Below are 25,215 nucleotides of genomic sequence, written 5' to 3'. Positions count from 1 at the left end.
TCACTTGTCCTTATACCTACGGCTGGCAGAGATTACAGTGTTGATTCTATCTTATCAAGGAGAAAATAGGACTTTGAACAGTGTCTTCAAGAAATAGATAAGCCATCATATCAATGAGAGTTATCTCTGAGTCGTGGGATTATGAGTGGTCTTTGTTCTCTTCTTCATAGAAAATTTTCAAATGTTTCTACATCAAATATTTAAATTTTATTATCAGAAAAAATTATTAAAAAGATATAACTGCATAAGATAGAAGTTCATTATTTAATTCACAATCAAAAAGTATTTTCTGAGTACCTCCCATGTACCTAGGTTCTACTAGCTATAGATCAGGGGAAACAAATCATGAACACAGAGAATGACTAGTGAATGGGAGTCATAAGTGATATGGTGCTGGCTATGTGAAACAGAAAACAAACATCCAATCTTGAAAGAAATGGATTGCTGATATCAACAACCCATGACTGAATGGGTAAGTTCTCCCATTCAGTTAGCTTGAGAAAACACAAGAAGCATTCTCATTTAAAAAAGGGGAATGTTTTCTTTTTTGAAGAAAAGATTTCCTTCTCTCTAGAACCAGGAAGTACAAGGCTTGGTACCTAGCCATTTCTAACCATCGTTCCCCTCAACATGGCTCTCTGGCTCTTCGAGACACAGGGTTCCCTAAAGCCTAGGACTCACCTACAGCTGCCTACAGTATCCAGTGTGTACACAATAAAATGGAGTCTAAATTTACAGACTGTCTAGGGGAAGGAAGCAGTAATGTCACACTCCACTCACTTAAAAATATGTTGGTAATGCTCCATTGAATCACAAAGACAAGTTAATTTAAAGACTCTGGCCTGCTTAAATACCAGCCAACTCCCAGTGATTCCAGGCTCTGCCTTAACCACAGCATATAGCAAAAGGGCAATAATTTTATGTTAGGTAAATGTTATAAATTAATATTTTTACTGCCCTTACAGTTGACTGTTTTTGTTTTTTTCAATGATTCCACCTCCATTGGCAGAGAAAGGAGGCACACATATTGAATAGAGGTAAATAGTTTTGCAGTCTAGGAAGGAAAGATGAGTAGGTAGATTGAGAATGTCATTGTTAGACTAGTAGGCACATCTTACTAAAAAAATAATCATTCAGGTACTGATAATAAAAGAGGTTTATTCTTCATTAATAGGACTGTTGCCCTGGCAACTTCCAGCTCACATAAGTATTTACATCAGCCATGGCGCACAGTCCTGACACTAAGGAACAACTCTAACACGCCTCTCTACATCCATGCCTGAATCTTCTAGTATATATCTCAGCCACATTATTGATCTCAGTTAATGTGACCTCAGCACCCAACCAACCCCACCTAAAACAGATCATATCCAGCCGAAAAGAGGCAATGTAAACAAATTTCTCGGTACATTAAAAAGATAAAAGGTAGAACCGATCACTGATTTTCTTTTGCAAAAAGGATGGCTTATATAGAGAAGTACAGCTCTGTCTTTATTTTCCTGCTCATCCAGCAGAGGGCAAAGTATTTTTAAACAATCAATACCATGAATATTAATGTGCATTCAAATCATGCATTGTTTCCCTAAAATTCTTATTTTCCTAGTTCTTAATTATCACCAAATAGCCTAAGGACTTTTAGACACGGTATGTCTAAAGAGTATGAATCAGGACAACGTGTGTGTGAGTGGGAGGAATGGCGGGGGTGGGGAGGGACAGTAAATATTAGGGAGTGCTTGCCATTGACCCAGCACACTTCCAATTCGAGGAATCTTCCTGAGAAAATAATTGCATAATTATAAAATAATGTTTGCACAAGAATATGCACTGCAATTTCATTTCTAATAGAGGAAAAGCTGAAAACAAGTCAAATGTCACTCATTTTTTCAGTGATTATACATAATACTACTAGATGACCATCCTTGCAAGGATAGGACCAGGGTGAGGCTGGTGAGGAGCTCAGGCTTGCTCACTCTCAGGGTCACACCCTAGGACATCCCTTGTCTCACTCTTAGTCCCAGCTCTGCATTCTTTTTTATTTTGAGGAAGATTGGCCCTCTACTAACATCTGTTGCCAATCTTCCTCTTTTTTTTCCCCCCCAAAGTCCCAGTGCATAGTTGTATATGCTAATTGTAAGTCATTCTAGTTCTTCTATGTGGAATGCTGCCACAGCATGGCTTGATGAGCAGTGCATAGGTCTGCACCAAGGATCTGAACTGGTCAACCCCAGGCCACTCAAGCAGAGTGCACAAACTTAACCACTCAGGCACAGGACCAGCCCTGGGCTCTGCATTCTTGTCCATACATTATTTCCCTCTTGTATGATTTGGATTGTTTAAATCAATTATGGTGTAACCACACAATGAAACACTATGCAGTCGTTAACAATGATAATGTAGACCTCAAGTTGCTGACACGGAAAGAGGCCCAGAACATATGGTCCAAGTTAAACAAGCAGGTTACAAACCAGAATGTGCAAAAAAGTTTACAAAATCTTTAATAGAAAACTAATCACTGTAATTATAAAAACCCAACATAGAACTCTTCTAAATAATTAATTGTTACAATTTACATTAAAAAAAAGGTGAAAGGGGCCAGCCTGGTGATGTAGTGGTTAAGTTCATGTGCTCCACTTTGGTGGCCTGGGGTCCGTGGGTTCGGATCCCGGGTGCGGACTTACACGCTGTTCATCAGCCATGCTGTGGTGGCATCCCACGTACAAAATAGAGGAAGATTGGCATGGATGTTAGCTCAGGGACAACCTTCCTCAAGCAAAGAGGAAGACTGGCAACAGATGTTAGCTTAGGGCCAATCTTCCTCACATGCACAAAAAAAGATGAAAGATTTGAAAGAATTAAAAACAGTGAGTATTTCTCAAGGCATGGGAATACAAAAAAAGAAAACCCTATTGTATGTTTCAATCCATTTGCTTTTCTAACAGGTTATAAATACTGATACAAGTTTGTATTCTGAATAAACCATTCTCCTAAATTAACTTCATTTTCAAATTCAATCATTGTGTAGCTACAAAACACTTGGCAGACTGGCCCCTCTCCAAATTCTCCAACTTGTTTTTCTAACACTTAAGGAATCTAAAGCATTTTATCAACATGTTTAAACCAAATCTTTTGACTTAGGAAGCCAGAACTGCTTCATGGTTGATGCATCTTGGGTCTATACAAGTAAAGGATACTTGGCTGCTCTAAGCCCACTCAGAAAAATTAGAGACAACAACACACTCCTTCTTCTAGAATGCACTGTAACACTATGCATTGTCCTTTCAGGTGGTGTCATTTAAGTCACATTCTTATTTAACTTCCATGCATGTGTACATGCCTTGTGTCTCCAAGTAGGTAATATGCTCTTGAGAACTAGGCCTGTGGGTACCTACATACCAGGGCCTTTAGTCTAACAGAAGCTCAATAAGCACTGCTTAATAATGAATGATGAGGGGCCGGCCCCGTGGCAGAGTGGTTAAGTTCTCGCGCTCTGCTTCAGTGGCCCAGGGTTTCACCAGTTCAGATCCTGGGCACGGACATGGCACCGCTCATCAAGCCATGCTGAGATGGTATCCTACATACCACAACTAGAAGGACCCACAACTAAAAATACACAACTATGTACCAGGGGGCTTTGGAGGGAAAAAGGAAAAATAAAAATCTTAAAAAAAATAATAATAATAATGAATGATGAAATCTTGGAAAGGCGTGTGATGGAGTAGAGAACCCGTGAGCTTCAGGTCTTCACATAGGCCTGGGACAGAATCCAACCCTACCCCTCACTACATGCGTGGCCATAAGCAAGTTACCCAACGTTTCTGAAGCTTGGCTCCTTTATCTGGAATGTTACCCAATCTAAAGGGTTCTCCTAATGCTCAAGTGAAGTAATGCTTGTGAGTAGCTGTGCAAAGAGCCTGACACATAACAGGCCATCAATAAATGCTAGTTCTCTTTCCTCTTCTTTACAATCACCTCTCTTACTAACACAGAAAATGAAAATAAGGCAGGGAAATAAAGTTGATCTATAGTGACTACAAAATTTGGCTTAGAACCAGATTTTGTTCATTCATCAACCATATCTACCCAGCATCAATCCCTCCAGACTGAGGTCTTACTATGAACACTCAACCCATGAAAGGTCCTGCTGAACAGTGGTTCCCCAACTCCCCATGGATTCCCAGGCAGCTTGAACCCCTGACCACTAGGACGCCCTGCAGCCAAGCAACACGGGATCGACACCACTTGGTGCCTGCATTTTCTCTTCACTTGTCTTTTGCCGCTCAGTGAATTCCCTTTCAGGCAATACTTTGATTCCAACATTCTTTCTTCCAGTACCAAATAGTCCTTCCCCCCTCTTCTGATGAGAACAGTAACACATACTTGTCGTAAAAAGTTCAAAAGACATGGATCTTCAGGAAGTGGAAGCTTCCAGTAAGTCGAACCCCCAAAGTGACCATTGTCAGCAATTCAATGAATATCCTTCCAGACTTTATTTTTTAATACAGTGAATCTTTCTTAGGTGTATATATCACCTTTTTACTCTCTCTTCTTTCAATTCCTGCTCAGTTATCCTCAGAAAATCTCTTTCCTTGCCTTTTTTGCCCCATTTGTGAATTCCAAAGTTACCCTTATAATAGTTGCTAACTATCAAGGAAGTGTAACTATATACTCATATAAAGAAAAAGAAAAATCCTATCTTTGGTAGCAAAAGTAGAAAAGAATCAGGCCCAACAGCAGCTGAAAGTACGTACAATCTACACAGGAATCTCCATCTATTTCTTTGTCTGTCTCCAATTATACTTACATTCCCCTAGGTAACAGCATTCATAATAAATGACTACTTTTCATTTAATGTTATATCTGGTGGCAGACCATTAGCAAAGAGCTTGGGGACAGTGTTGATGTGTGTGCTACAGATGGAGCAATGCTCTTCTGTATCTTTCCTTCGGAACAGAACCACCATCACTTACATTAGCTTCCATTAGGTCTATGGGCAAACATCTTCCAGGTTTCTAAGAACCAATTCACAAATGAACTTTGGGGTGGGATTCCCCATTTAAAAGTTTGAGACTGTCTGTATTTCAACATATTGAAGCAATCTACTGAATTTTTCCCTTTTCATCCAGATGATTAAAATTATATCGATACAGCTAAAGACTCCTGAAATCAGCAAGAGTTGATTATTAGAAATATGCCTTAAAGTCCTAGACATAAATTTAATTTCCTAACTGGCCCTTTCAGACTCCAAAGTTATTTCTTGCCTGTAGCTATCATTTTGAATATTAATGATCAAAGGGAAAAGCAACGTGCCAAAACCCAATCCAAAGAGAAAAACCACACAAAATTCTATTTCTTTTTAAAATCGGACCTTCAGTTTAAAATACTTACAGTAAAGATCACAAAAATATCTTGTCTCAGACAGAGCTCACGGGATTTCTACTGGCAATGACTACAAGTCAATACATTGATGGATTTTCACATTACTGATGAATTCTCATCTAGTTTTCTTAAGTTGCCTTAGAGTTCTAGTCTTTCAATGGCTCACTTTCCTCAACTACAAAACAGACACAAGAATGAAGGGAACAAGGGAGGTACTAGATAAGTCTCAGGGCTGTGATAAATTCAGGACGTGTGTGTGTGATAAACAAAAATCTACAGAGTACGTTTCTTCATTTTTCACTCGCTAATTGATGACTTAAAACCTGGCCTTCATTTTTTTTAACTGCTAGTCTAGGATATTGCTTGATGTAGATTGTCAGCCATAGTACATTCACCCATCCATTGATTCAGTAATTCATTAAGGATTTGATTCATTCATTTAAACATTTGTTTTCATTCATTCATTTAGCAAATATCTATTAACCACTTATTATGTACACAGTACTGGACACTGAGAGGGCCAGGGGAAAACAGCATACTTCTGGAACCTTGAAATAAGTCCCAACACTCAACAGGTGGGCCTAAAGTGATAAATCACACTGCCTTTTCTGTACATTAATCTGTTTTAATTAAAGCAATTGAAAGTCAAGTATCAGCGTTCCAAGTACCTTATTTAAAATATTTATTTTGCAAAGTGTTTTCTGAAAGGGAAAAGATTTCTATTGCAAACACATACAAGTGATAAATTATTAATTCATTGAATACTCTTTTCTTTTATATCACTAAAACATCTTATAGTTAATGTACTAAAAAGAGTTGGCTTGTAATGTGTTATAAAATGTATAAACTGCCATGTTCTAAAACTTACAACGTTAAGCCACAAAACTTACAATGTTAATCTAAATACAATTGGAAAGGGAAAAAATATACTAAAGGTGAGAAAGCATATTTTGTACTTGCCTTGTGCACTAACAAATCTGCAAACACATTTCCTACAATCAGAGAGACTCTTGGGTCAGAGCTCCCATATAACTGACCGAGACTGCTTTTTTTTTATATGTAGCTAATATATATAGCATTATGAAGGATTCTTAGGTGAATGTGGATATGTGCACGCGTGCGTGTGTGTGTGTGTGTGTGTGCGTGTGTGTGTGTGTGTTGTAGGGATGGATGCATAGATAGAAATAACAAGATAACCTAAATGAAATCAGGTCATTACTTTTAGACAAAGTATTAATTTTCAGATGCTGAGGCAGCCTCCAGGCAAGCAATTAAATTATCCTGAAATCTAGATAGAAAACAACAACAAATGTTCCAATTATTGACATAGCTTTAGAAAGAAGGAAAGACAGGAAAAAAAGAAACAGGAAAGAGAAAGAGAAAGGGCATCTATCTTGCAGCACTGGGTACCATGATTAAATTTTGACATGAGAAGTAATCCTCTGAAAGGGTATTTCTGAGGAGAACAACGTTTGGAGAAAAGTTGCTGGTTGCCCTCAGGAACTCCTGACATGGACCGAGTTGTAGATTCTTGCTATGCTTTTACGTAGAGCAACGCCATTCATGTGAGACTCGATAATCTAATTTTTTCCCAGGTGCAGACCAACAGGTGCCAGCTGGTGGGTGACATAGCTTACTCTCAACCACAGCAGCCTGGGCGTGCTCAGAATGCATCCCTGCGTATTTTGGCTCTTCCATTTTGCTTATGCCAGTGAACACAGAACAGAAAACAATAACCAGGGCTGGCATTCCAGTTTTCCTTAGAAGGTTTCCTTTAAGAAGCAAAAAGAAAATCACTCAGACAAGTTTGGCAAAAGCATTATTGACTGTCCAGAAAGAAAAAAGGGCAAGTATCATCTTAACACGAGAGATTCATAAAACCTAATGCGTTGTTTCAGAAAAATATTTTCGTGACATATCTTATTTTTGGTAGCATAAATGGGGCGATCCTGGTCATTAGCGATGCCTGGTGGCCCTTCAAGAGATGTTTAGATTCCATGTCCAGTTTCTTATGAGTCAGTCGCCAAAGCTCTGAATGTGCTATGAAATTAGAATGCTCAATGAAAGAGACAGGGATTATATGTTCTAAAAACAAATGTGCTTAAGTAAAAGAGTGGTCAGAGGAATGTCGAACTAAGACCAGCGACTTAGCAGGAGATGAGCTGTGAGTCAAAGCATATGTTTGGTAGCAAAGTATGTGTTCAATGCTGAGAATAAAAATTCTCCAGATTCTTGGGAAGAAATGATAACAGAGACTGATCTATCTGTGACCTTTCTGAATTCTGCAAATTTGGTGCCAACAGCTCAGTGAGTGATGATCAGGCTGAGACGAGGCCAGTGTGATGGAGCCGAAGCAAAGACCCATGAGGGACACGGTTCATCTGTCCTGGAGGTCATCATTCTCCCTGTCACCTCTCTCAGCGCTGCTGTGAGGAGACACCTGAGAGACACGAGTTACAATGATGTTCCACCCTCTCCTCAGCCCTGAGCCTGAGCCAGCCGTAATAATGACCTTTCCGTATATTGTGGGCATTTGGTGGGGGGATGGTAACAGATATAGAGTGCACAGGGCAGGACAAAGGTGGCAGGTAAGTGCCACTTGCTTCTCGCTAGGGATCCAGTTACCCCAAAGGTGGTGGGAGACACAGCTGCCCAGCAGGTCAAGGCCAGGCGTCTCCCAAGGCCTGATGGAGACTCTGAAGACAAGATTCCTGGCTCTGCCACTGAGATACAACGCTCCATTCAACACATCGCCTATGTCACCTAACCTCTCTAGTTTGCAGTTTCCTTCTCAAAGAAAGGAGAGAAAGACAGGTAAGAAGGAAAGAAAGCAGAAGAAAGGGAGGAAGGGAGGGAAGCAGAGAGGGAGGAAGAAAGAATGAAGGAAGGAAGACAAAAGAAAGGGGCTACTGGAATGTATGATTTCTACGGTATTTCCTTCTCTAATAATTCAGACTATCATTAACTGGCTAAGACAGTAAGAAAGGAGATTCCCAATTTAAAGCCTGTATGAAATCCAGAGCTGGAATTCTTTATACAAGTCAATTTTTGAATCTCTGCCATTTGGAGAATGTGAAGGGCATACAGATCCTTTGGGCTCGAGATTGCCGAGGTATTTCATGTCTAGTCATAATAAAAATAAATGTGCAAATTAAAAGAATTAGCAGGAAAATAGAAGTGAATGGCAAGCCCACCTTAGCTGAAGGTGAGTGGGTGAGTCCGGGAGATCTGTGTAGAATGGGCTGTCAGGTTGAGTCAACATCCGACCTGTGCTTCTGACAATTTTGGTGGGGGGGGGGAGGGGGGGACTATGGCAGGAGGGTTCACACAGACCCGGATTATAAAACACCAAAAATGCAAACGGTCACTTTTTATTTGAGTACGAATTACCTATAAATGTTTTCTAAAATCAAAGAAAGCATATGGATACAATTAGTAAAATAAATGTGCATTTTGTATGATTTATCCAAGACATAAGGTTATTGATTATTCCAGAGATACGGTCCATGTAAAGGAGGAAGTGACATCCTGTAAGACCAAGACAGACAGACTCAGGGAGGCCTCAAGGTCTTTTTAAATGAAGGAGTCTGATCTTCTTCTCTAGCCTAGGAAAGCAGGGTGATACTTTATCTTTAGTGTTCTGGGTATCCTTTTCCTGACATGTTTTCTTCAGCTTGTTTCGCGTGTTCAGACGATTAAGGTGCCTTCCCTGGCACAGCTCAAGATGCTTTTTATAATGGGGATGATGCTGCCCTGTCGCAAGCTCTTTGTTTGGAAACCAAATGGCCCCCTCATGCTTTAACACTGAGACAACGAATGAGTCACTCCAACAGGCTGTGAGAGCCATAAGGCCCTTGGAAGAGATGTTGTCCAGCCTCATAACTGAGGAGGTTAAGGGACTAGTTCAAGGTCATGCTGTAAAAACTAGAGTCAGCTCAAAAACTCCAAATGCAGGGGCCGGCCCGGTGGCAGAGTGGTTGAGTTCATGTGCTCAGCTTTGGTGGCCCAGGGTTCACAGGTTTGGATCCTGCACAACGCTCATCAAGCCACGCAATGGTGGCATCCCACATATAAAAAATAGAGGAAAACTGGCATGGATGTTAGCTCAGGGACAATCTTCCTCACCAAACAACAACAACAATTCTAAATACAAACTGTGGGTGCCAGTCAGAGGAGGAGGTACTTCTCACTTTGTACTCTTTGAACCTGTTACCTACCCAGCATGGCATAAAATGAACAAAACATTTTGTAGATGATTTAAGCAAATGACAAAGAATAGGAACATGTAGAACAGGGGTCATGACCCATCAAAAGAGCCGCTATAATAATTGTCTAAAAATGCCCATCCTTTATAAAGTCAGGGAACTCGAAGATGTAATATTGTGCAGTGCGATTTAATCCTACTGTGCTTATGCACATAATAGTTCTTAGTTGAATTTTATTGCCCTTTTGTTCAAATTGTGGTTCTCTCATTTTTACTATACAATTAATAAAAGAGCGTTTCTTTTTTACCCATTTTAAGCAAGAATAGGACATGAATGTTCCAGACTTCTAGAAACATTTACAAACGTAAATTCTTCTGGGTGGTGAACACAACGTAATCTACACCAGAATCGAAATACAATGATGTAAACCTGAAATTTATGTCATGTTATAAACCCATGTTACCACAATTTAAAAAAAAAAGAAAAAAATGTAAATCCTATAAATCTCCAAAATTTTGGTTTCAGTTAGGAAGAGCTATATGATTTGCAGGTGTTTCAAGATTGTCACACGGTTTAGGAATAGACCTGAGATTAGTTCCATAGACCATGAATATAACAGGACAGCTTTGTAATAAAAAAATCACATTAGACCACTTAAGGATAAATGATGTCTGACCAAGCGCTTGGTATTCTGTAGGCCCAGTTTCTAGAGGAGCCTTTCCTTTGACACTGAGGACTATATTTACTCTAAACATCTATTATAAAATTATGTGTTGTTTATTCTTTCTTAAAAGGGGTGCAAGCTGTGTCAGTGTTCCTGGGTTGAAGAGTAATTTAAATAAGCCCTTTGGTTTATGTTGCATACAAGAAGGCTTTACAAGATCTAATCTTTTCTAAACCTGTTATGTTCTTCGGTTCAGCAGAGCTTCCTAATTGTAGCTATTAGTTCCCCTTTTTTGTGGTCTGTTCTGTCAATAGACTATTGAGCGTGCAGTAAATTAAGCCCAACCAGCAGCCAACACATCGAGACAGACGTTAAATCATAGCTTAGCTGCCCTTATTCATTATTAGTATCTGTAAAATAGCTTTTATGCACAGGGACAGGATTTAACATGATGCACATTTGTGTCATTCTCAAATTTCCATACTGTACAATCAGGTATGTGAGGGTTTTTTTCTAGGCAACAGGTGTGTTCTTGGAACCAAAGTTCAACCCCCACTTCTGGCTTCCGTGAGAGGCAGCAGCTGCAAGCTTAATGTCAATGACACATGGTTCTATAAGAGAGAAAAAATAAACCACTTGTTCAATGTATTAAAGTAATGGGCAGATGGACGATTGCTGCCTGGACTTTTTTTGTGTTGCAGAATCAGAGTCTAAACTTTCAGATGACAAGTGTTTTTCTCTTTCTTTCTCTCTCTCTCTTTCTCTCCTTTCTTCCTTCTTTCTCTCCCTACCTTCCTTCCTTCATTTTTTAAAACGTAGTGAAAAACCTAAATTTCTTTAAGCATTATGTACTCATGATTGAGAATATTCCTTCATTTGAGTCATACTTTTTTCAGGCTGATGAGTGGAGAGAAGAAAAACTTAATATAAATCAAGCTATACTTCATTCGTTTATTTATTTATTAACTCACTTTGTTCTAAAAAGAATTTAAAGGAACTGTTTACCATGCAATTCGAAGAGACTTACTATGCAAAGTCTACATTTTTTAAAAAAGCAAAATTAAATATACTTATTCATTGGCCTCATGATTCTCTAGTATAAAATTTTTGTATAGAATTTTGTGAGATATTACTAATAAGAGTTATAAGGTACTGTGTACCTCAGAAACATAGTGTCAATATCAATTAATAATAACAATAATGATACAATAATTATTGTAACAGTGTTCAAGAGAGTAAATACTTGTCAAGCACTCAAGAATCTCTTGTTAGTGTATTGGCAGGAAGATTCCATTTTATATGTTAGCTTTCAGGTATTATCATGCCTCAGAATACAACCAGCTCAGTCACTATCTCACGGCATACAAGGTTTCTTATAAACGAAAACATTAAGCTCAAGAACAGACCAGGGTAATTATAGAGCTCTGTGACACATTTGAAGTGAACATGTCTTATTACAGACTTTTCTAAAACTCCTGTGTGTCAGAGCTTTCCCTCTTTTGCCAAATGGGTATGTCAACAGGAATATTTGATAAAAATGGAGGTCATGGGAAGAATCTTCATTTTTCTCAGATGTGGTGAACAAATTGGTTTTAAATGTGATGAGATAAACGCCTATTTAATTATAATCCTGGAACCTCTGGTATAACTTGAGTCACCAGATCCCCTGGAAGAGCGGTGTTGGGTGTTGCATATGTCTAATTGGGGAAGGAGCAAAGAGAATCCCTTTTTACATTTTGCTTTCTTTTTTTTTCACCTCAAACCACAACTTTATTCAAGAATCAGATTTTCTATGAATCTATAGTGAAAATGGTTTTGCTGGGATTGTCTCATTGCTGAGAACTCTATAAGCAGATGGATTTGGAATGCAATCCTCTGTGAGAAACAAAGGCAAATGAAAGAGAAAAACCTGGTGATAAATTTCATTTAGGTTTTTAATTGGTTTGGCTACTGCATTAGGTTTTCACTGAATGCATGCAAATAATGACTAGCCTCGGAGAGGATGCTAAACATTTTTAAATGCATAAAAAGTGTCTACAACTGAGAGGCTGGCCTAGATATCATGTAAGGTCTCTATTAATCGAGAGATTATCCAATTCCAGGACTTTGCTCTTACTCAGGCTGTAGTTTTTTTAAAAACTGTGGTAAAACACACATAACACAAAATTTAGCATCTTAACCGTTTTTAAGTGTGCAGTTCAGTAGTGTTAAGGATATTCATATTCTTGTACAACAGATCTCCGGAAACTTTTCTGGAGTTTAGTTTGCATTGCAAAACTAAAACTCTGTACCCATTAAAGAAGTTCTCATTTCTCCCTCCCGCCAGCCCCTGGCAACCACCATTCTACTTCCTGTTCCTATGAGTTTGCCTACTCTAGATGCTTCATAGAAATGGAATCATGCAGTATTTGTCCTTTTCTGACTGCCTTATTTCACTTAGCATAATATCCTCAAGGTGCATCCATGTTGTACCATGTGTCAGAATTGCCTTCCTTTTTATGTGGAATAATTCCCTTGTATAAGTATACCCTATTTTGCTTATTCCATTCATGCATCAACAGACACTTGGATTGCTTCCATCTTTTGGTTATCGTGAATAATGGTGCTATGAACATGGGTGTACAAGTATCTCTTAGAGACTATCCTGCTTTCAGTTCTTTTGGTTATATAACCAGAAGTAGAATTGTTGAATTGTATGACAATTCTATCTTTAATTTTTTGAAGAACCGCCATACTCTTTTCCATACTGGCTGTGCCATTTTACATTCCCACCAGAAGTGCACAAGGGTCCCTATGTCTCCATATCCTCACCAAGACTTGCTATTTTCTGTTTCTCTCATAGTGGTCATCCTCTCCACAGAGCACTGGGGAGGAAAGTACTCACATGAGTCTCCACATCACCAGCAAGGATCCTACTCTTCTTTAAAAACTCGGTCACCATGCTGTTCATCAACTTATCAAAGGCTTCCACCGAGGGTGCCACACCTTGGGAAGAAGAACACTGTTATTCCTGGCAGTTTCATGAAAAGATGGTACTGCTTTGCCATAGGCAATATGGAAATTTAATATCATTCATGTCATTCTCATTCTATTCACTAAGTCATTCATTCACTCAGTCAGTATTTATTAAATACTTCTCAATGGCTCCAGAAAACAGTGTTTTGGTATTTTTCATCCTCCTGAGGAAGCACTACATAATTTCACTTAATTCTCCCCCAAATTCATGAGGTAAGTAGCACCATCACAGTTTTACCGGAGATGCAAAGAGAGCACCTAACTTGACCCAAGCTATATATCAAATAAGAAGCAGAGCCAAACACGGAAGCAAACCTTAGTAATCCAAAGCCAGTCTGCTTTCCTCTATCCTGACCTGTCCAGGTGCTGTCACAACCTTGCAAACAATTATCAAGATTATCCAGGACAGCTGAAAGGTAATAATGAACTCTGGGCCAACAGGAAAAGAAAGTTGATTTCACACATCTGGTTCCTTCTGCACTTCCCCAGGGGAAGAGGCGGGGAGGCAGTGACAGTGGGCATTAAAACGACTGCCGAGCTAACACACATTATGTTTTGATCTGCCAAATTACTGCAAAAGCTGAAATGACAAGGGCCCAAGCTGGTAAGCTCTGCATTTCTTTCCCTGCTTTTTAATTAACAGACAAAACGTGTCTAAGTCCTTGACTTCTTGTCCCTAATACTGAGAAATACAATATTGGGAAACTCAGCACTAAACTATTAAAATCCAAACCAAAACCTAGAATTCCCTGTCTCATATGGGACAGAGATATCCATGCACATAAACTTGAAAGGTTAAATGTCATTTTCTCCTTTTCCCAGTTGTGCATTTCCACAGGCCCAAAGGGTGACAGAAACAGATGTTTACAGCTCTCTGCATCTACAGACTAACTTCTAAGTGGGCTACTGAAGCTGAGTTATCTTAAAGTTCAAAATACAGTGTGTACCAACTTCCAGAACATAAAAGGGGCGCAGGCCCAAAGACTCCTCGTGGATCCATTTGGAAACAGCTAAACGTGTTTGTTGCCATGGGAGAGGTCTGAGAGGTCTTTGCTGAGTATTTAAAGCAGGAGAAAGTTTCAGAAACGTGACTGAGGCCTCTACACAGCAGAAGGTACAATGATAAAAGGGAATATTTTCCAATGTCCTTTCATCACTCAGTTCTGCTCACACCTCCTCCGGGTAGCCTTTAATGACCTGTCGTTCTCCCTAGCTCACATCCTTTGAGCATCCCTGAATCAAAGCATTTGCGGCCCTGAATAGTAATGCATCAAGACCAAAGATTCTGGAGGATTAGGACTGTGTATAATTCATCTTAGATTTCCTTGCACCTAGCATAGTATTTGTCACTTGGCAGGCAGGCAAAAACATTTCTTCAAGTGTGGAGCCAAACTTACCTGATTGTCAGGGGAAAAAAACCCACATCATAAAATACATCACATCACCAGTATCATAAGAAGGCAGTGCTTTGATTTGTGCACATTATGGTTTTGTAATAGATTGGGTTCCTTCTAAAGTTTCTTTTTAAATAAAAAAATTTTTTTTTATATTTAGTTATAACATCAGTGTAATGATGATGTTTATATTTAAGGTGAACGGTTGTCCTTAAGGATTTGCTAAAAATAGAATTTAGCAAATTTCCGAAGTTTACTAATTAAGAAGAAATGGAAGTGATGTTTAGGATTAGCAAAACGTTTTAAGGATGGATATCATTCAGACATTTTACTAATTATCATACTTACTAATTACCCTACTTCATTTCAAGTAGGATAATAAATTGCTAGCTAAGTTGTTTTAAAAGATCTTTAATAACTGGTTTGGAATAATTTGTTACATTACAAAATATCTGTTTAAACACTTAAATAATTTAATTATATGCCTTCCAATTTTGTTTAGCCTATTTCTTTTCTTTAAAGAAAATACAAAGTGCAGCCTAGTACCTCTTTGAGAAAGCAAGGCTCAAATTATGAGAGTTTTTAAAATTTCCTTTACTCCACAACACTAGACAATCTCCTGCGAGTTGGACTTTATTTTATGTATTCACAGGCTTTATGTTTGTAGTCAGCAATCTTAGAGAAATGCCTTTCGACCACCTGACGCCAAAGGCATAAGGAAACAAAGTTACTGAAGATATCATGAAAACATTTTCTTACAAATAAGATCTACTGAAAGTCACATATTAACTGTATAGTTAACAAAAAGAGGCTTAAAATAAAATCATCTTAACAAAAAGAGGCTTAAAATAAAATCAGAGATGTGTCTCAGTCGATGCGGAAAAAACGTACAGGCCTCTGGCAGCCTCCCTTTAGACAACAACCCCTTTCAATTCATTCAAAGCATTTTAACTTTCATTATGTTCAGGGGGAAAAAAAAAAAACCCCAGCCTGTGTATTTGTGCTCACACAGTCATTTTTGTCCCAGGGCATGTAATACAAGGCACAGCTCCAAATATCCCTGAAATTCTACAAGCTCCAATGTGGATCTTGCCTGGTGAAAGCTTTTTTTGAAGCCCTCTCTTCCCTAAGGTTTTTCTCAGCCCCCAAAAGGCTGATAGGATTCAAAATGGGTCAGATAAGGAGGAAATGCACATGAGACAAGAACAGCATTGCCAGATTAAATACAGATCACCCAGTGAAATTTGAATTTCAAATAAACAATGAATAAATTTTTAGAATAAGTGTATCCCATGCAGTACATCCCATGCAGTATTTGAAACACATTTAGACCGAAAAAAAAAAATGCAGTTTATCTGAAATTCAAACTTAACCGAGTGTCTTGTATTTTTATTTGCTAAGTCTGCAACCTGAGACTGGAAGAAATTGGAAAAATGACTGTAGATAACTTAGAGAGTTTGCCATATATGGTACCCTTTTAAAGAAAGTGGTTAACTTTTTATGTTTGATCATGTCATTTTTTAATTTTGTTTAAAGTGTGGTATTAGCTTATAATCTTAAAAGCATATTTGATTAGGAATAGGCAAAAGTCAAACAATGTGATGTGATCGTGTTACATCGAAGTCATATTTGGCTTCACATCAGACTCACTTCCTTTCAAACTGCAGTTCTGAAATTTAATGACTTGTTCTCTTTAACATTAAAATCTACAGAATGATAATTCCTCCCAATTTACATTCTAACTGAGAATATTAGTTTCTTTCTGATTATTACTTACATAATATATTTAGTCATTGAGTGTGCAACAGCAGTATAAATGTTAAAACAAAAGAATAATGACATTTGGCCCATGGATTATGCTCTTAACAGGCACAGATACTGGTAATTTTTGTGGACTGTGGGTTGAAACTTTCCCTTTCTCTTTTTCAGGGATGGCGTGCAACTGGTTAATGTCATGGTCGCATAAAAAGGAAGGAATAGGCAAGTGGAAGAAAGTAGATGGAAATATTCCTTGAGAATTAAACGACGGGGATAAAATTAAGTGACCCACATAGATACCAGTAATCACAACTGTTCGTGACCCTACCTCCATTGACACCATTAATTTCCCCACAGTCCCCAGGAGGCCGGTGTGACTCTGCAGACAGCAACTCCAGTCGGCCGACCACCCGCTCCAGTCTTTCCATCAGTCCCTGCATCTCTGCCATTCTAGAAAAACACAAGCACAAATGGAGGCCACGTGAGCATCAGGGAGGATTTGCAAGCTGACACCATTAAATTTAACAGCAGCAAGAAGGAAAATAAAAATTACCCAGAATGGTTTTAATTACTTAGAGAGTATTTCTCCATGTCAGGAAAATACGTGAAATTCAAAAGAACATAAAACTTGGAACAAAAAAATAAACAAATTATATGGAATTTATTTTCTATTCAATTCAACGTCTTTTACAAGCCCCAGATGCAATACACAAATCTTCACTCTCTTTACACTACCATCAAGTGTCTCCTTGGCTGCTGCTTTGTGCTATGATACCATCTATTTCTAGCACTTACTTAAAAGCCCATGAACATATATCTCACAATTAATATTGCTAACTCTTATCCTGCTAATTGGTGGAAGCATATTTTAACTATTCCCAATAATTCTTTCTGTTAAAGCATAATTCTCCAGGGGACACTAAACCCACTGATAATCCTTGTTTACTCAATTACCTTAGACCAAACAGCCCAGCGTAGGAGAACTATGAGTTTACGAAACTGTGCATCACTCAGCAAGCAAGCAGGGTCCTCACCTCCAAGAGCTAACTGTCTTCTCCTTTTTATTAGTTTCAGTGTTTCTGTGGCTGAATTCTTTCAAAGCACAATTATTCTGAATGGAGGAGATTTTAATTTAAAATGTTAAAAATAGCTATTTCCCTTTGCTGCTGGTTATTTTTAGACAAAATTTAGTTTTTGGTGTGGTTTTTGGAGACAGGGACTTTCAGTTACCCAGCACTCTTGGCTGGGATAAACTGGATTTGAAGCTGACTAAGGGATCTGGATAAAAGTGAGGCTGGGTATCCATCCTTCCTGCTTCCTAACAGATCTTAGATAACTATGTGGAGGGTACACAAGGTATGAACCTTAAAAGTATTGGCCCTAGAACATAACATTATTAAGGCAACCTCCGAGGAAGGGAACTCAATCTTATTTGGCCAGGTTCATGAGATCCAGTTTATCGGTACCATAACTCTGACTATTCCAACCTGTGATGGCTCTCGGCAAAATCAGGCTGCTGCCCCAGAGATAGTACCACATGCCTTCTCTTAATTAGTGTCTGTAGTTCTTCTCACTCTTAGGAACTTTCCAAGCATCATTCTGAGCCAAAGAGAACTGGCATGCCTCTACAGCAGAGCCAACACTGCCCGAGAGCGTGGGTGAACTGTATTGCTCTAAGACACATAAATATTTTCTACTTCTGCTGGGAACCAAGTAATGCATTTCTCTTTTGTATTTTGTATTCCATTAGTTTTGAGCTGAAACATACTGATGACTTGCCACTGCCGTTTTTCAAAGCAAGGTTATACTTATCAAAACATGTGGACGGCTCTGCAATTCTGTGCCCAAATGTCAGATGGTCATCAGATACGGATGGGGGAGTTCACTGTCTATTTTGGAAAGTCATCTCCTCTGAAACTGCCAGCAGCTACTCTTTCAAAATATGGGGCAGTGTTCTCTGCATGGCTGAAATCAGCATCTAATCACAAGGGGATTCAAAATTAGAAGTTTGTCATCTATTCTTTTCCTCTTAACGTCAGAGCTTTTGCTTCCATCGCAATTGGAAAAAAAAAAAAAAGGAAGAAGAAATTTAATTGAATCCTTTACGCAATCTTGCAAGGGAACTGGGTATCCTGTAGGTGGGTGAAGGCCATTTGAGTAATGATAAAAGCCCCTCAAATCTTTTAATAGTCGCCCATCTGTTCACAGTTATCTACGTTCCCTGTTATTCAACTTGCCAAATGTTACCACCATAGACCTAGCCTATGACAGAAAAAAAAAATGTGTTGACTTTGTTAGCAAGCTCCCTATCCCCCAACAGAAAAGCTCCAACCACCTCCAGCAGCTCCCAGAGCTGTTTCAGGAAGGCCTGTTACATTTCACACGTAGGACTGCTGTCCCTGGCTGTGACTTCATTAGCCTCTCTGACAAGACTCAAACTCACACTATCTAATAGTGCCCCATAGTTGAAAGACAACAGGAGCTAGCCCATGAACTGCAGGGCTGGGCAGATTGGTGTGGAATGCAGTCTAAAAGCGACTCAGATGTCACTTCATGTAAAATCACTATGAACGAAGTCTTGCCACAGCCTCTAAAGGGGTCAAAATACAGCTCATGCAAGGAAGCTGGAAAGATGTCTCTGGGTTTAACATTGTAGAATAGTTTCTAAAAGAAATGGAAGAACAAATAAAAGAAAGAATACACCAGGATATCAAAAATATACATGTTAGCATTCCAAGGGAAAATGACGGAGTCCAAGATGGCTCTACCCTCTTCTCTCAAAACACACACACACACACGCACATGTGCACACGAGCGGGGGCACACACACTTCTCTCCACATGTGCCCTCAGCTGCTATCCTGGCTCTCAAGAACGAAGAAAGAATAGAGCAGCAGATTTTCCAAATTCTTCCCAGGCAGTTCCCTTAGCCTTGGTTTTCCAAAGTGGATTTAGCCAAGTTTGATGAGGAGGTGGGAACTAGGAATTAAGAATTAGGCTGAGGAAATGGACAAGGCAGTCAAAGCAAATGTAGACAGCAAGGTCAGGGTAAGGAATGAGTCCGGGCCAGGTGGACACACAGATGAGTTTGGATCAGGAAGCCAACAAAGAAGGGGGATACGGCAAGATGGCCGGACACAAGATGTTCTAAGAATCAGATGAGAAGCAAAGAGAAGTCAGATACATAGCTGGAGGATCAAGAGACTGGGTTAGCTGATACAGCTTAAACTTGACCTCTAGATTTTCTAGTCATTCTATTCAAGTAGAAACCAGCCCTGAGTCGAGGTCCCCTATAACCTACTTATAGAGGATAAACACAGACATTCGACCAGAGTGTGAGGGTGGATGGAAAGAAAAAGGTAAGAAGCAGAGAATTTCTCAGCTTTCTCTTTTTAATGTCTTAGGAAATGATACTTGAGGTTAATCTTAATTTTTTGTTTTATATTAATTTTTGAGTATTCTCTTTTTTGAGTTTCTTCATAATGGGAAGTATAACATCCTTGTTTGCCTTTTTTTTCTTATTTGAATTTCCCTCTCGCTTTTCCTTTTTTAAAGCTTAATTTTTATTTTTATCAAAGATAAACATGCACAGAATTTAAAGCATCAATAATTCTACAAGGCTTATTACAAAAACACAATAGTCCTCTGACTTCCCCTTTCCACTCTTTGTCTCTAGGGTGAACCATTTTCAATTATTTTACCTGTTTCTTTAGTAAGGATCTCAACTCTAAATAACATACTTATATCTCGATGTCTTGTTTGGTTTTCTTCAGTTTGGGGCATCATCCATTGAGTTCCCATCAAAAACACAAGGGTTTACTTTTTTCTTGCCCAATCCTCACCACCACATACATGCATATTTCCTTTTGTCCCATCCTCCCAATAGTGTTCTATCACAATTTTTGTGTGACCAATAATCAGCGTTAACACAATTATGACTACTCACAGCTGAGTCATAAGCTATGCTAAGATTATTTTTCATTTTTGCACAACCTGTTTTCCTAGAGCCATGTTTTCAGCTTCTCAGTTTTCTGTATACTTACAAGTTACTCATCTCCAAACTCTTGCCCCATTGTGTAAGTCTCCTTTCAATAAGACCAAACACACCTGGAATTCTATTAGTTTCTTCTTTTTAGAGGCATCTCTTCTGGGGAATTTCTCCAATCTGTATGATTGCTCTGTAGGCCTGCTGCACATCTATAACCTGGGATCTGCCTTCACCTTCATTCTAGAAATTTCTCTCTCCTCCCTCTTATGTGGTATCACCTGTTTCTTGGATTCTATATCCTTCTATTTCTTGGTGTACTGTCTTCATCGGAAAGAACATTCTTCTGAAAAAAGATACCTGAAAGGTCAGTTTTTTTGAGACATTGCAAGTCTGAAAATATCTTTATTTTGCCCTCACACCTGATTGGTGGTTTGGCTGAGTATAGAATTCCAGGCTGAAGAAACTTTCCTCAGAATTTTAAAGGAAAGGCTCCATGTCTTCTAGCTTCCTAGGTTGCTGCTGAGAAGTTCAAAGCCATTCTGATTCTTCATCCTTTGAATGTAACTTGTGTCTTCCTCTCTGGAAGAAGTTTTTGCAATCTTTTGTTTGTCTCCAGTGTTTTGTTTTTTTTTTTTTTTTAGATTTTTATTTTTTCCTTTTTCTCCCCAAAGCCCCCCAGTACATAGTTGTATATTTCTCGTTGTGGGTTCTTCTAGTTGTGGTATGTGGGACGCTGCCTCAGCGTGGTCTGACGAGCAGTGCCATGTCCGCGCCCAGGATTCGAACCAGCGAAACACTGGGCCGCCTGCAGCGGAGCGCGCGAACTTAACCACTCGGCCACGGGGCCAGCCCCTTGTCTCCAGTGTTTTGAACTTTCATGATGACATGCTTTCTTGGTGATCAAATATTTTCTTTATGAATGATTTTTGAGAGGCGTAGAAAAGATAGGAAAATGGGCATTGCATATTATTTGTCTCTGGGTGAGTCTATAAATCAAGTTTGGGTATTTTTTTCCCAATAAAGAAGTTCGCATTCTAACTATTTAAACAACTTGAACTTCTCTCACACCAATTGCCTACATTTACAAATACTTCATACACTTCAATAAGAACACAGCGAGGCAGTATTCTCTCATATACTGCCTTGGAATAATAAGGCGTTCTAGAAACATTTTCCTAGGAGAAAAGATAGCTGTCACTGTTTAAAAATTTTTTTGTTTCATTGGTCATCTCATAAAACCCATCCTTAAAGTTCAGATATTTAGTGCCTAACATTGTCCAATTTTATGTCCAACACTATGCCAACAGTCCAATGACTATGCTTAAAGCACTAAGAGAGACAGAATTTCTACCCTTTTTCATAGCAGTTTCCAGAAAGGGAGAGTTCCCCACACTTTCAAACGTTTTGTAAGGTCTTGATTGTTTTGCCCATCTTTAACTGGGGCAGTACTAGCTGGGAGATGTTGGGAAAAGAGACTCATTTTGCTTTGCTTTAGTTACTCCCTGTACATAGGGTTACTGTAAGTATGTATATAAGGCATATAGAGTTCATCACATGGTCAGCAATAAACACGTTAGCTACTGTTATTAAGACATCCCATCTTGTTTTGCTCCCAGTGGGAACAGTTAGATCTACAAACCACTACATCAAGTCTTGATGTAATTGAAATGTTGAGCAATCACGTAGAAGATCTGGCCAATGGAAATGACTAGCCAAAAACTTCAGGTCGGTATACCCTTATTATTTTTTTCCAACACTTCATTTTCCTCTGTCCATGTACTTATTCCTCTGACATTTCTAAAAGAGGTTTTCTCAAGTCCACGTGTAATGGTTATTATAAAATGAAAGTTTTGGTAATTAGTGGTTTTTTAATCACATATGTTCCCCCAAAAGTTTTTTAATTGAGATATAACTGACATATAGCATTATATGATTTATTAGGTATTAGTCTTAGGTGCACAGCATAATGATTTGATATATGTATACATTGCAAAATGATCACCACAATATATATAATTAATATTCATCACCACATATAATTACAAGTTATTTTTTTCTTGTGATGAGAACTCATATCTACTCTCTTAGCAACACATATACAATACAGTATTGTAACTATAGTCACCATGCTGTACATTACACCCCTGGGACTTATTTGTCCTGTAACTGGAAGCCCCTACACATTTTTACAATGACTCTTTTGCTTTAAATAGCCCTTTGCAAAGGACACAAGCCCAATCTCCGTGGAACCATTTTCAGAAAATAACACTCCTTCATTCCTCATGTTTTCTCACCCAAACTATCTTATGCTCAGTGGTGAGGGGTCTGCTAAGGCCCTAACCAGTCATAAAAAGCATCTTTCATAGTTGCTTTGAAAACTGACACCCATGACACAGAGTAAATGGTGATAAGTCCAGAATAACAGCCTAATGTCTATACTACATTCTTGGTATCTATAAGACTTACTGCCCAATTAAAATCTTGCCTCGTGCTATCTTTTCTGCTAGCACATGCACACCTTGTCTCCCAAGGAGACCAGTCTGAGTTTTTCTGGGGCTGAGGTCTTATCTTACTTTCTTTGTATCTCCCACTGAGTCTGCATGCTGCCACGTACATAGAGACTTCTATAAATATTTTTTGATTGACTATTAATTGGCTACCACTCACTGCTTTTCTCTTGCCTGCCCACTCACTGGCATAATCCCAGATCAGGTGGAAAGCCAGATTTTCACAGGAGAAATTTTCATTTAAAAGAATATACTAGATTAGGAAAGGAAACAACAAAGATTAGAGCAGAAATAAATGATATAGAGACTAAAAAGACAATAGAAAAGCTCAATGAAAGTAAGAGCTGGTTCTTTGAAAAGATAAACAAAATTGACAAACATTTAGCTAGGCTCACCAAGAAAAAAAAGAGAGAGGACTCACAGCCAGAAATGAAAGAGGAGATGTTACAACTGATACCACAGAAATACAAAGGATCATAAGAAACTATTATGAACAATTACACGCTAACCAATCGAACAATCTAGAAGAAATGGATAAATTCCTAGAAACATACAACTTACCAAGACTGAATGATGATGAAATAGCAAATCTGAATAAACTGATTACTAGTAAGGAGATTAAATCAGTAACAAAAACCTCCCAAATAACAAAAGTCCAGGACCAGATCGCTTCACTAGATTAGTTTTTCCCACTTAAAACCACCGTGGCTTCCCCTCATGCTTTAAAAGAGCACATTTGCTCCCTCTAATGTGAACTTTTGGGTTTTTCATAGCTCCTTTTTCTTTAGGACTTCAAATTTTTAAAAACTCCACATTGTCCAAAGGGTTTTGTAAATTCCTCACAGCAAGTTCATAAAACAAGTAAGGGAGAATGCTATCTTGGTAACATTTTCATCTTGATAAAAGAGCTAGGTCTGCTGGGTTGCTAGTTTACAGCTCTCCTCTCTAGGCCAAAGGTGCAGAAATAATTGCGGTGCGAGTTTCTCCTCTGATTCTGTAAGGAGACCCAGATCCAGCGGATCCAAAGATCATGAGCCGAAGGTTCAACAGAAAATAGACTTGAAGTGACAGGAAATTGAAGACTTTCAAACAGTTTCTCGTGGCGAGGCTGGGCAACTGGCTTATATGTGAGCTCTCTGCAAATAATAAAGTCACAGTGGACTACTTTCTCTATAAATCCACCCAAATTAAAAAGTATTTGTTACACTACCGTCAAACCAGACTATCCTAGATTGTTAAATTCTCTTTACGATGACTGTATCAATTACCTTCTTTCCTTTCTCAGGAAGCTACCAATCACTGGGGAAGTGATCTGGTGATTCATGGTTACTAATGGGATAATGGTATATATAGAAGAAACAAACCATGATATTTATTCATTCATTCGTTGACTGGCTCATTGAATATGCTTGTCTCATCCATTCAGTTAGTCCCCACTATCTGCTAAGCACAATGCTCATATCTAGAAAATCAAAGGTGATTAAAATACATTTCCTGCCCAGATGTAGTGGGAGGGGGTTGGAAGCAGACCCCGCTCAGTCAAGCCAGGGAGTTGTTTCCCTAAGAGACACATTCATACTGCCAAGGCACCCGCCTTCATATTTTTTACGTAGTCTCCTATAAGGGATTTCTGGAGCCAGCTTCTCACCAAAGAGCAAAAAAGCCACCATTTTCTTTTCACTACAAAGAAGTTTCAAGAGTCTCTGAGTTTTGAAACAGTGTAATCAGAATATGAGAGATCAGAGAGTTACACAAGTAAAAGAACACTTTGAATTTTTCACAAAACCGGAGAAAACATGTATGAGATCCTGATTAGCCAATTTATTTCTCTAAAGCCTCTCATAAAGTCGCACCACAGAGAAAAAAAAGCAAACTCTTCAGTGTGATTATCAAAAGGACCTCACCCCAGCTCTATACGCCTCACCAGGTTCCTAAGGTCCAGTCTCTGAGACAATTCAGCCCTCCCCAAACACATCCCCTACTCCTTTCTCTACACTGCAGTTGTGCTGTTTCCACTGCCTGAGGGCCCTTCCAGGAACCGCTGTGCCCATTCTCCAAATCCATTGTCCACAAGCCAGGGGGAACCTCCCTTTAAGTCTTTATTTCCTGCATCTTCATCAAATCCAGAGTAGAGTATAGAAGGGCAAAATAATCCCCCACATGAAGAATCTACCTCCCATCCCATGGCCCGCTCCACTTTGGTGGCACCACTCCTCAGAACGATCACTGATCAGTCTTGTAAGATAAATACTTCTCCTCTAAATTGGAATCTCTGAAGGTAAGAGGCTAGGACGCATAACTTGATGTAG

At 38.9% G+C, this 25,215-nt stretch overlaps 1 protein-coding gene across 2 annotated transcripts in view; it reads right to left on the bottom strand.

Annotated features, from left to right (window-relative positions):
• The window catches only part of CAP2 (cyclase associated actin cytoskeleton regulatory protein 2), a 131,691-nt gene that overhangs the window by 86,994 nt on the left and 19,482 nt on the right, over positions 1-25,215 (bottom strand). For both annotated transcript variants that reach the window (XM_070584115.1, XM_070584116.1), the window contains exons 2-3: positions 16,741-16,862; positions 13,130-13,230 (exon numbers count right to left, since the gene is read on the bottom strand). In XM_070584115.1, the coding sequence (XP_070440216.1) occupies positions 13,130-13,230; positions 16,741-16,861 (222 nt within the window). In that variant the 5' untranslated portion in view covers position 16,862. The remainder of the gene's footprint in view (positions 1-13,129; positions 13,231-16,740; positions 16,863-25,215) is intronic.

Source organism: Equus przewalskii, chromosome 19, assembly GCF_037783145.1.
Source record: "Equus przewalskii isolate Varuska chromosome 19, EquPr2, whole genome shotgun sequence".
Lineage (NCBI taxonomy): Eukaryota > Metazoa > Chordata > Mammalia > Perissodactyla > Equidae > Equus > Equus przewalskii.
The sequence above is the reverse complement of the archived record's forward strand: the minus strand, read 5'-3'. Positions and strand labels throughout refer to the sequence as shown.